The 10,790-nt window shown below is 39.6% G+C and overlaps 1 protein-coding gene across 4 annotated transcripts; it reads right to left on the reverse strand.

Moving 5' to 3' along the window:
- Positions 1-88: 88 nt before the first annotated feature.
- On the reverse strand, positions 89-6,105 carry LOC121527452 (probable G-protein coupled receptor 141). Of its 4 annotated transcripts, none has more exons than XM_041814413.1 (3): positions 6,077-6,105; positions 5,831-5,963; positions 89-1,746 (listed from the first exon to the last, which is right to left on the reverse strand). In XM_041814413.1, exon 3 carries the CDS (start codon positions 1,743-1,745, stop codon positions 816-818), a length of 930 nt encoding a protein of 309 aa, XP_041670347.1. In that variant the 5' UTR covers position 1,746; positions 5,831-5,963; positions 6,077-6,105; the 3' UTR covers positions 89-815. The 4 variants fall into 4 exon arrangements, with proteins under 4 accessions (XP_041670347.1, XP_041670349.1, XP_041670348.1 ...); XM_041814415.1 differs by lacking the exon at positions 6,077-6,105 and adding an exon at positions 5,660-5,725 and having other exon boundaries at positions 5,831-6,008; XM_041814414.1 differs by lacking the exon at positions 6,077-6,105 and adding an exon at positions 5,656-5,725 and having other exon boundaries at positions 5,831-6,008.
- Positions 6,106-10,790: the final 4,685 nt, after the last annotated feature.

The following is a 10,790-nucleotide window of genomic DNA, read 5'->3' on the forward strand; positions in this document are numbered from 1 at the left end:
CGCTTTAGGCTTTAAAGGAGGAGGCTGGGGTGGAGGAGGGGAAGTTTTAGTCTATAAAGGGGGCAGCTGGGGTGGAGGAGGTGAAGTTTTTGGCTTTAAAGGAGGAGGCTGGGTTGGAGGAGGTGAAGCTTTAGTCTATAAAGGAGGAGGCTGGGTTGGAGGAGGGGACCCTTTGCCAGCAGCAGCAGTGTGGTGCATCAGCATGATTACAGATACGATGAGTGGGGGCATCAGATTTAAAGGGACTCCTGTGTTGAGAGAAAGAGCTTGGATTGGCTGTGGGATATTATTTGAACAGTATCATCAGGCTGAAACATAAGAAAAACTAAAAGTGAAGGACATTTTAAGAGTTTCCGAAGACTCTGTGATCTGGGGCAGATTTTGTGAATAAAAGAATGTTACAGCCCCAGTGTTCTGTTCTTCTTCTTTATTTGATTAGAAAACAAAAACAACAGAGTAAAAACGTATCTTTTTTTGTTAATAATATATATCTTTTAAAAACAGTAGCTATGAAATAGCTTTTTTCTTGATTTTGGATTTCTCGTTTCAGATGAAACCCTGTTGTCTGTAAACCTCACTGACTGAGCCATGCTGGATTGGTCTGATGAACTTTAACATGCAAAAGTGAGAAATCAAAATTCAGTAATCTGTGACTAAAGTGAGTGTTTTCATGTTTTCTGTTGTCTCCATCAGCCGACAAAGGACAGATGAGAGACCTGCCTGCTGTTAAAAAAAAAAAAAAAAAAAAGGTGTTTCTCAAAATGACCCACACTTTTAAAAGTTCCTGCCCAGAGTGTTTGTTCTGTCATAGTTTTTCACGCTACCCCTCTCAGGAAGCACATGTAGCAGTTCCTACGTCCTAAGAAGGTGAGCATGTCCAGGCAGTTAAAGGTGGTCAAACTCAGAAAGACCTCGTTGGGGCCCTCCATGTACAGGTTCTCTAAGTAATGCAGCCTGAACATGTGGTAGGGAACAAAGCAGACCACCATGATGAGAGCGAAGCACATGCTCTTCAGCTGAGCTCCAAACTCCTGCTGAGACGAGGATCCCTCACTGTGTTTCCTGTATAAGATCCTCAGCACATTGGCCTGGAGGGCTGTCAGCACGGTGGCGACCACGATGATCAGCATGCAGACGATGTAGTTGATGACTTTGGCTCCAGATTTGATGCTGTTACCAAACTGGAAGCAGAGATCCTTCTTCTCTTCCGTGTTTGTGCCGTAGGAATATTTAATGGTGACAGGGACTGTTACGAGGACCAGAACCCACACAGCAGCACTGATCAGCAGCGCCTGAAACCTTCGGAAGGGTGCCGTCTGCTCCGCCCTGTGGTAGAAGGCCAGCAAGCGTGAGACGAGGATGATGACGTAGAGGAAGAAGGACATGTACATGTGGATGTGGATCATGCTGCTGACCGCCTTACACCAGCTCTGCCCCAGGTCCCAGTGATTGCTGGCGTAGTAGTAGATCCTGAAAGGCACGGTGACCAGGAACAGGAAGTGGGCGAAGATGAGGTTGAGAACAGCAATGGAGGTGATGGATGTGGTGCTGGACTTCATGACGTGGACCATGAAGCTGAGGCTGATGATGCCACTGAGCAGAACCACCGAGTAGATGGGAAGGAGGACCATGTTGTATGGGTGTCCGTTACCGTTCGGTGCCTTTGTGGTCATGTTTGAGGCGTTTGTGGTCATCGAAGGGGTTGAAATTGTTTGAAACATGGTCGGTGAATCGGGGGAAGACATCCTAAAAAAAGAAGAAGAAATAAGTGCAAACCCATGAGTGACAAAAAAACAAAAAACACCAAAGCCCATTGAGCAATTAATCCAAACAGTAGCAGCAAGAATCTGAATGAGGGTGCGATAGGCTTTAGTCTTTAAACATGGAGGCTGGCGTGAGGGAGGTGAATCTTTAGTATATAAAGGAGGAGGCTGGGGTGGAGGAGGTAGAGCTTGAGGCTATAAAGGGGGAGACTGGGGTGAAGGAGGTCAAGCTTTAAGCTTTAAAGGAGGAGGCTTGGGTGGAGGAGGTCAAGCTTTAGTCTATAAAGGAGGAGGCTGGGGTGGAGAAGGTAGAGCTTTAGGCTTTAAAGGAGGAGGCTGGGGTGGAGGAGGTCAAGCTTTGGATTTCAAAGGAGGCAGCTGGGGTGGAGGAGGTAAAACTTTAGGCTATAAAGGAGGAGGTCAAGCTTTAGGCTTTAAAGGAAGAAGCTGGGGTTGAGGAGGTCAAGCTTTAGGCTTAAAGGAGGAGGCTACGGTGGAGGAGGTCAAGCTTTAGTCCAAAAAGTAGGAGGCTACGATGGAGGAGGTGAAGTGTTGGGCTTTAAAGGAGGCAGCTGGGGTGGAGGAGGTCAAGCTTTAGTCCATAAAGGAGGAGGCTACAGTGGAGGAAGTAAAGTTTGCCAGCAGTAGCAGTGTGGTGCATCAGTGTTCTTACAGGCAGGGATTAGTGAAGACATCATATTTAAGTGGACTGCTATGTTGAGAGAAAGTGCTGGGATTGGCTGCAGGAAATTTGAGGTAATACTTGGAATCAGGCAACCATCAACTGATCATAGCTGAACATTTGACTTCCTGCATAAACCAATGCTAGGCTTCATTCCTTTTTTTTAAATGCAATAAAGATTTTTGTAACTGTTTTGTAAAGTGCTATACTAATATACTTACTATTATTTTTATTATTGTAAATTTCTAAGATGGAAGTCAGGCGAGTCAATGTGAGAACAGCTGGTAATAAAACACTTTGGTCCTGGAAATGAAAATCCCATTCTTTTTCTCCATAGTGAATTTAATTCATAATCATATTACTGGAAATATTCAAGTCAGACTGACCATGAGCTACCTGAGTGTGAAACAATGGTATATGCTATTTTAGAAGACAAATGTTTGCACGATATCACCCCTGATTTAAGAAAACAATAGTTTATTTGTGATCTCAGCCAAATATACTACAATACCCACAATCCTTGAGTGTCACAGCAAGGTCTTGGATTGGTGGTGTCTCCGGTAAAAATAGAAATCACGACAATGAAGATAAGAGTTCAACAAAGGTATTTATATGGTTTGAAAGCTTTAAATCATTGTTAACAATGAATTAAATGCGTTAACAGAAACCACAGACAGCTATGACTGAAATCACACTTAGCTGCAACACCAATGCAAAAAAGTAAAAAAAAAAAAACCTGCTGCAACACCGCCACAAGATACGGAAGTCAAAAACATAAGTCATTTACTGTGAAATGCAAAATATTACGATGGAGATAATCTGGCAATGGAGGCCAGACAGATACACAGACTAAAGGGTTAAATAAATATATAACAGGCAGCTAAAACGATCAGAATAATAAATTAAAAGATAGTTGGGTCAATGACATAAAAGCTTCATTGATTTGTGGCCACCAGACATTTGCAACTAATTTCAGTTTAAACTGCACATACTCAGACACATGCTACTTTCATTCTTACTAGAAAGTGGATACACGTATAGTTTAAAATAAAATGAAGATTTTTTTTTTAGTAAAATAAAATTTTGCTGCTTTACATCTGCTGTACCACCTGCCATGGAAAGTTTACCTGACCACCTAAGCCGAACTGTAATAAATCAAAATAATTTGAATATGTGAGACTTTGAGATTCACCTCATTAGAAGTAGAAATAATTTTAGAGCTTTATATAAAAGTATTTATTTCATATTTTGACACATTTGCAGTTTCACAACCTTACTGATTGTGCCACATGTTACTTGCGAGCGATTTCAAATAAACAGGAAATTTCTTCGACACAGGTTGTTGCTTTTGTTCTTGTGGAAAAACATATCTTTGAAATAAAATCTAGGTGTTTGTGACAAAATCAATTTTTTCGCAGTTTTCATTGGTTGTACCATATGACATGAAAAAGTGGACCTGAGAACACATTTTCTATCTTTACTTGAAAAGGATATCACATATCATATTTAAATGTATAATCTGTAAACATGTCTGTATATATGTGTATATATATATAAATATATATATATATATTTCTTTTGTGTGTGTGTGTGTGTTTGTGTGTATAACTGTATGTATATATGTGTATATACTGTAGGTGTATGTATAAATATTTCCATTATTCTGTCTGTAATATACCCAACATGTACATAACAGCTGTAAATTTTATGATTTTTTAATTTCCTATTTTTTATTTATTCATTGTACTAATTGAATGCTCTTTTTACTCTCTTACATGCTTTGTCTACACCACACTTGCTGCTATAAATTTGGAAATTCCCCTTATAGGGTGAATAAAGTAATATTTCATTTTATCTTAGATTATTTCACTCAACCATAAGTGCCATCTGGAGGTAAATAAATGATCAATGATGCGAAGAACTGTTTTTATAACGTCATTTTAAAATAAAAGTCCCATGATCCACCCTGACTTTAAAGAACTTAAATTTTCTAGAAGTAAGTCTTTTGATAACCTTACTCACATTGAAATAACACATTTTAATAGAATTTGTTTAGTATAGTTTAGTTTATTTATTTATTAAGGCACAGTGTGCAATGACATTGATCATTCATACAAAGTAAATGAAAACATGGTTGCACCAGTCGCTAATTTCCATCTGTTGTCCCACATTAAACTGACGCAAAACATACAAAAGAGTCCAAAGAACAAGTGCAGACACCTGACAAGACCACAGCTGACAAGACAAAGTACTAAAAATACACTGCTGATCATTACAGAGGACGATAAATAAGTCCTATTATGTACAAGTTTTACAAAGTTACGAAACTAGTCAAGAATTTTCACACATGCATTTTAAAGGCTAAGACCTAACGCACTAGATAAATAAAACCATAAATAAACCCTATTCTATGAGATATATAAAATATACAACGTTTATTTAAAAGATTCCAACCATAAAATCAGGACAAAGTCTGCTCTTTGAATTCCTCACAATTAAAGTGACGGTTGCGCCATCTGACATTTTTAGAGTTTGAGATGCCAAAATATGAAATTGATTATATGATTAAATACACTTAAAACATGTTCAAACACAGGAAAACACACTGATAGATGCCATGAATCCATGACCTCTTTTTCACTAGGAAATAATAGACCCAGACAGAAAACATATGCGCATCATGTCGTTGACTCAACTAGTTTGTGTCAATAGTGCCCTCCCCCTCTCTGTCTCTCATCATGGTGAGAGATGATAATCAATAAAATATCCTCAATGAGGTGTTTCAACTCTTATTGTCCATATATCATTTATTATTATTATTGTTATAAATATAAAATATATAATACAGGTGTTGGTGCTGCAGCTACTTGGAGTTACATCTGTTTGAATTGTTGCTCTGGGCCTCCAGGTTTCAGTTCCCATTGAGGCTCACAAGAAGCATTAAGGATTACTGCTTGGTATCTGAATGACTAAAACTGATGTAAATCCTTGTTAATGTGTGATTAAAACAGTTATAATAGTGAAGGTTTCAGTCAGTGAACAGATTTGCAAACCAGTATGAAAATATCTGATCCGTCTGAAGCAGAATTATCAGAATAAAGAGAAAATACTACACAGAAAAATCCATTCAGATATCTCCTCCTGTGTGATTCTCAGCTCTGACATGCTCCCTGAATAAAGACACTGCAAAGATGAAAATGTTGGACTCACTCACTGCCCTGGGTGTCTTCAGATGGTCACACATTCAGACAACATGGGCTCAAGAGGAACCTCTAACAAACTAAATAAAAGAACCAGGAAGTTCAGAGCAACGATAGTGTCCACAGTTTAATGATTAGCAGCAGAAAAAGCACACAATAAACTTTAAAGGTAGACTTTTACTGACCTTATTTTTGAGGAGGTCTGGCTCTGAGTGCTGGAGAGAGTTAGGTGAAAGCTCTAAACTCTGACTTGGTCCTCTTCATCCCTCAACTTCTCCATCAGAGAGGCAGAGTTCAGACTGTGGGATGGGAGCAGCACTGCATGAACACACGTCTGCATGGGTGAATGTGAGCATCTGTAGCGTGAGGAGGCTAACGTTATGAAAATGAATGTGTGAGCCTACTCAGAAACAGGAGGTGATTGCACTTACATGGTAGCAACCACAGAGCTGCTGCTTCCTCCTTTTGGTCAGCCCTTTGTTCTTTTCTATCTGCACTATTTATTGACATGCAAACTAACACATGTGATACATAGATTCTGTTTAACCCTTGATTCAGTGTTAATGATTAAAAACAGCCTCTTGTCTTATCACAGAAGGACTTTATGGAGAAATTAGGCTCATCTGCTGCTGGTTTACAGAAACCAAATAACAGATGAGTCTGTGATGTGAAAAAGTCTCAGAGAGAATTTCATTAAAAAAAAAAAAAAAAAAAAGGCTAAAACATCCATTAAAGATGACCTGGTTCCAGTTTTCGCCAGCACTGATTTAACTGTAAGTCATGACAACAGTCCAGAGATAAACTGGAGTCCTGAAAGGTCTGTTGGCTCCCAAAAGGATCTTCATTCACTACCAGGTTGGAGTTTTAAGAGTGGATTAAATGTTAACTACAGTGGAAGAAAGGAAACTGTCTCTCAAACAGAAGTCAGCTCCAGTCCTTCACTTTAAAGAGTCAGCTCATAGAACAGAGTCGTTCAGGAACAGCACACCATTCCTCAGTCTCAAACAAAGATACACCAACAGTCTTTACCTTTTATTGACCGTCCTGTCACAGCAACTTTTATAAAAATGAATGGAACCATCTCTTAATATCATATTACACAAAATTGGAGCCAAAAGCCCCAAACATCTCCAACTTCAACAACATTCCATCCTCTGCCTTTGATGAGTATATCATCCTAAAAAGCTTGTAAAAAATTCCATCCTTGCCTTTGAAGATGACAACATCCATTTAGGCTCATAAAACATTCCATCCTTGCCTTTGAAGATAATGTCGTCCATTAAGGCCGATAAAACATTCCATCCTTGCTTTAAAGATGACGCCATCCATTAAGGCCTATAAACATTCCATCCTTTCATTTGAAGATGATGCCATCAATAAAAACATATAAAACATTCATCCTTGCTTTGAAGATGATGCCTTCAAATAAAGCCTATAAAACATTCCATCCTTTCATTTGAAGATGATGCCATCAAAAAAGCCTATAAAACATTCATCCTTGCCTTTGAAAACGATGCCATCAGTTAAAGCCTATAAAACATTCCATCCTTTTCTTTGAAGATGATTCCATCCATTAAAGCCTACAAAACATTCCATCCTTGCGTTTGAAGACAATGCCATCCTTTAAAGCCCATAAAACATTCCATCCTAGCCTTTTGCATACAGGCCAGTCTAGCCCCACAGTTTCTATCTGTTTATGATCACACAATGGAGAAAAGCTGTTAAAGAGGTTCAGCTAGCCTCTTAGCTCAGTCCTTGAATCCTCTACACTCCGGTCTTAGACTCCTCTAGACTCTGGTCTCAGTCCTAGAATCCTCTAGATTCTGGTCTTAGCCCTTGACCCTGGTCTCTCTTCATCTGTCTAGACCTGTAGTAGGAGGTCTGCAGGACTAGGTCATTAGTGATCTGGATCACCTTCTCTCCAGGTAAACCAGTTCACTTAAATCAATAAGGTGTAGGGATCATAGCTGATGGATATAGAAATGTTCTTATAACTGCAGCGTGCAGGTACAGGTTGACCTTAAATGTTCTAACTTTCCCCTGTTCCCATTCATTTCTAACTGGTGCTTTTCACTTCCTTTCCACCTGACTTTGGCAGGATCACATGACTATCTTAAGCCATGTGATCCTGGACAATCTATAAGCTTTGTTGTTCACACTCTGCAAGTGTCAATTTTCATTCAGCCACTGTGGAAATGAAACACTACCAGTGGGTTAAGACAGGAAGTAGCAGGGCTCAGACCAACTATAGAGATGCAAACGTCAGTAACAACTATCTTTAACTAACAGGCTTGGTTACACCAATGCAGCCCTTTATTGGTGTTATATAGGCCAAAGAGACATGGTTCTTCTTTCCATGGTGTCATACATGCAGGTTAAAGGACATATAAAGGTCATATATATCTTTGCACATTAATTAGTGTAAACTGAAATATGTCTGTAGGGGAGAGTGGGGTGAGTTGTGCCAGTTTTTACTCAAAGCGACTTTAAAGTGAGACCATGACAGTAATGCCTCCAACTTAAGTATGTACATATATTTCAGGATGTGGTGCATCCCTGGGAACAATAACTTTTGATCTAAAATCAACTGTTTAAGAAATATAGCTTTCAGAAAAAAGTGGTCTCATGGCACAACTTGTCCCCGGTGAAGGGTAAGTTGTGCCTTTGGGGAGAATCCGTTGGGGTAAGTTGTGCCAGTGATTATTGAAGATTACTGAAGTAAAACATAACATTTTAATCTCATAAACTGTGGCGCTATATGAAAGAAAGACAAATTCAATAAAAAATTACTCTTTTAAGTTTTATTTAGATATCGTCACCCTGTTAAACTAATGGCATAAGTCATATTTTATAGTGTTTGGGAAAACACAAAAAACCTAAATACACATTATATGACATTTGTGAATCATTTCAGGCCAAAAGGCTTTGGCAACAGATGCCTGTAGAACACTGTCAATTATGCAACAAATACGAATAAAGTGATTTAGGCCAATTTCTGAACATCTCATTGTGACTTAGGCCTTTTAAAAACTGAATAAAACTGCTCTTTAATAACATTGTGAACTCTAAACTAAAATCAGTGCTAGCTAAATTAAACAAATGGCAGGTTAATCAAACACTGATGAGGCATTTCCATCTCCTCACTTTTCCAGCTGTTCTTGGCCCCTCTTTGCTGGGTTCTAGGTGTGTAGGTCTCGGTGTGTGGATTTGTTAGGGTGCGTGTGTCGCCATGTGGGTCTGGGTGAAAGGGTGTGTGGGTTAGGGTCTAGGTCTGTTGGTCTGGGATCTGTGTCTCTGGGTGTGTGGGTCTGCATATGTGGGTCTGGATTTGTAGGTATTTGGGTTTGGTTGTGTGGGTTTTAGGGTTTGGGTGTGTCTGTGGGTCTGGGTTTGTGGGTGTGCCACTGGCACAACTTAACCCAGGCCCTTTGGCACAAATCACCCCAGCCCCACTATTTTGAAAAGCTAGCATGATCCAGCAGTTTAGAGCTAACATCATGATAACTGTATAGACTCATTGTGTAGCCTACTAAAGCACTAAAACATGTGTGAAATGTTTTCAAACTTGTCCATAATTGTTCAGACACAACAATCAAGAAACCTTGATCATAGAAATTTTACTTTGAAAGGCAAAAAACAGTTTTTTGAGCTAAAATGTGTTTACCTCTCATGCCATGTGTCTCTCTTTTATGCAGGGTGAGTAAAATGGATGGCTCTTCAAAAATATGTGGTCACATGACCAATTTCTTCTATGGTTTTCTATAAACAAGGGGTGGCACTACTTCCCCATTGGCACAAATTCCCCCACTGTCCCCTACTCCTGCACATTATGAAAACTGTAAGCTGCATCATCCCTGTCTCATGGTGAGTTGCAAAACATGTTGAGAATCATCAGTGTTCCTTTACGATAAATGACAGATAAATGAAGGGCTGTCCGTTACTTTATCATCAGTATTGGTAAATTCAAAAAGAGAAGAAGAGAAGATGTGGTAATGTTAGCTGTGATGCTAGCAGATGTAATAATCTCATGTTTACATCTCTGTAAGTTAACAAAGCCATGTCATACTAGCTAGAGTTCAGGAGAGAGGTTACAGACTGAGGGGAACAACAGCAGAGCTGAGAGACATGGGCGTAGCACAGGGGGGGAAAAGGGAACTGAACCATGGCGACTGTAGACATGTCAGTACATGACTTTTGTTTCGAAAAGAAAGCAACTCACTGCTGTTCTTTGTTCTTCTTTTAACAAAGAAATGTCATCAAGTTCTGATTAAACTGGCGCTTTAGCCTCATCCACACTAATATCTTTCGCCATAATTGCACTGGCCTTTTGTTGCTGCTTGCTCACGTCACAACACCGCCGCGCCCTGAAAGTACTGCTCCTTGTCACAGATTGGTCCTGTCATTTTCTAACTGGGCCCAGACGGTTCAGACGGGAGCTTTGCAAGATGAATTCACCAGTGAGAAACACGGAAACGGGCGAATCTATCTGCTTTGCAAGGTTAGAGAAGAGCAGCTTCACTAACCAGTTTATGCAGTCTCAGGAGATACAGGAGGTCTTTATTACCTTTTCAATCAGTGATAATTATCACAGAGAAAGCCACTGTTGAAGAAAACTCAGATTAAATCTGGACTAGAGTTCACCATAAGGCATGTGGGAGACTCCATGGTCAAGAGGAAGAAAGTTATTTGGTCTGATGAGACCAAGATGGAGCTTTTTGGCAGACATAGATGCCAAACACTGCACATCACCACAAATACACCATACCCACTGTTAAGCATGGTGGTGGCAGCATCATGCTGTGGGGATGCTCCTCAGCAGCTGGCTTTGTAAGTGTAAAGAAGAATTTTGAATTCTATTCTAGATTTAACAGGGAGCCGATGCAGAGACAGGAGTAAAACGGTCTCTTTTCTTATATTGATATTACCGACACTTTCTGCTGTAAATGAACTCTGGCTCCAAATATCTGTCCTCAGTCTCATGATCTAGTAATAACCATTATCAGTATTGTTCCTGAAAAATCAATATTGGTTGTCTCTTAATTATAATCCTATATCCCCTGAAGGATTAATGAAGTTTAAATGTTTGATGTATTTACCAGCATGGTTGAGGACTCCTCATTATAAAAGGAGACATGGTTGTATTAA

The sequence above is a fragment of the Cheilinus undulatus genome, linkage group 19 (assembly GCF_018320785.1).
Source record: "Cheilinus undulatus linkage group 19, ASM1832078v1, whole genome shotgun sequence".
Lineage (NCBI taxonomy): Eukaryota > Metazoa > Chordata > Actinopteri > Labriformes > Labridae > Cheilinus > Cheilinus undulatus.

What these genes read in the sequence shown, in the direction of transcription:
- LOC121527452 (XM_041814413.1), bottom strand. Translation starts at nt 1,745, where the DNA reads ATGTCTTCCCCCGATTCACCGACCATGTTTCAAACAATTTCAACCCCT.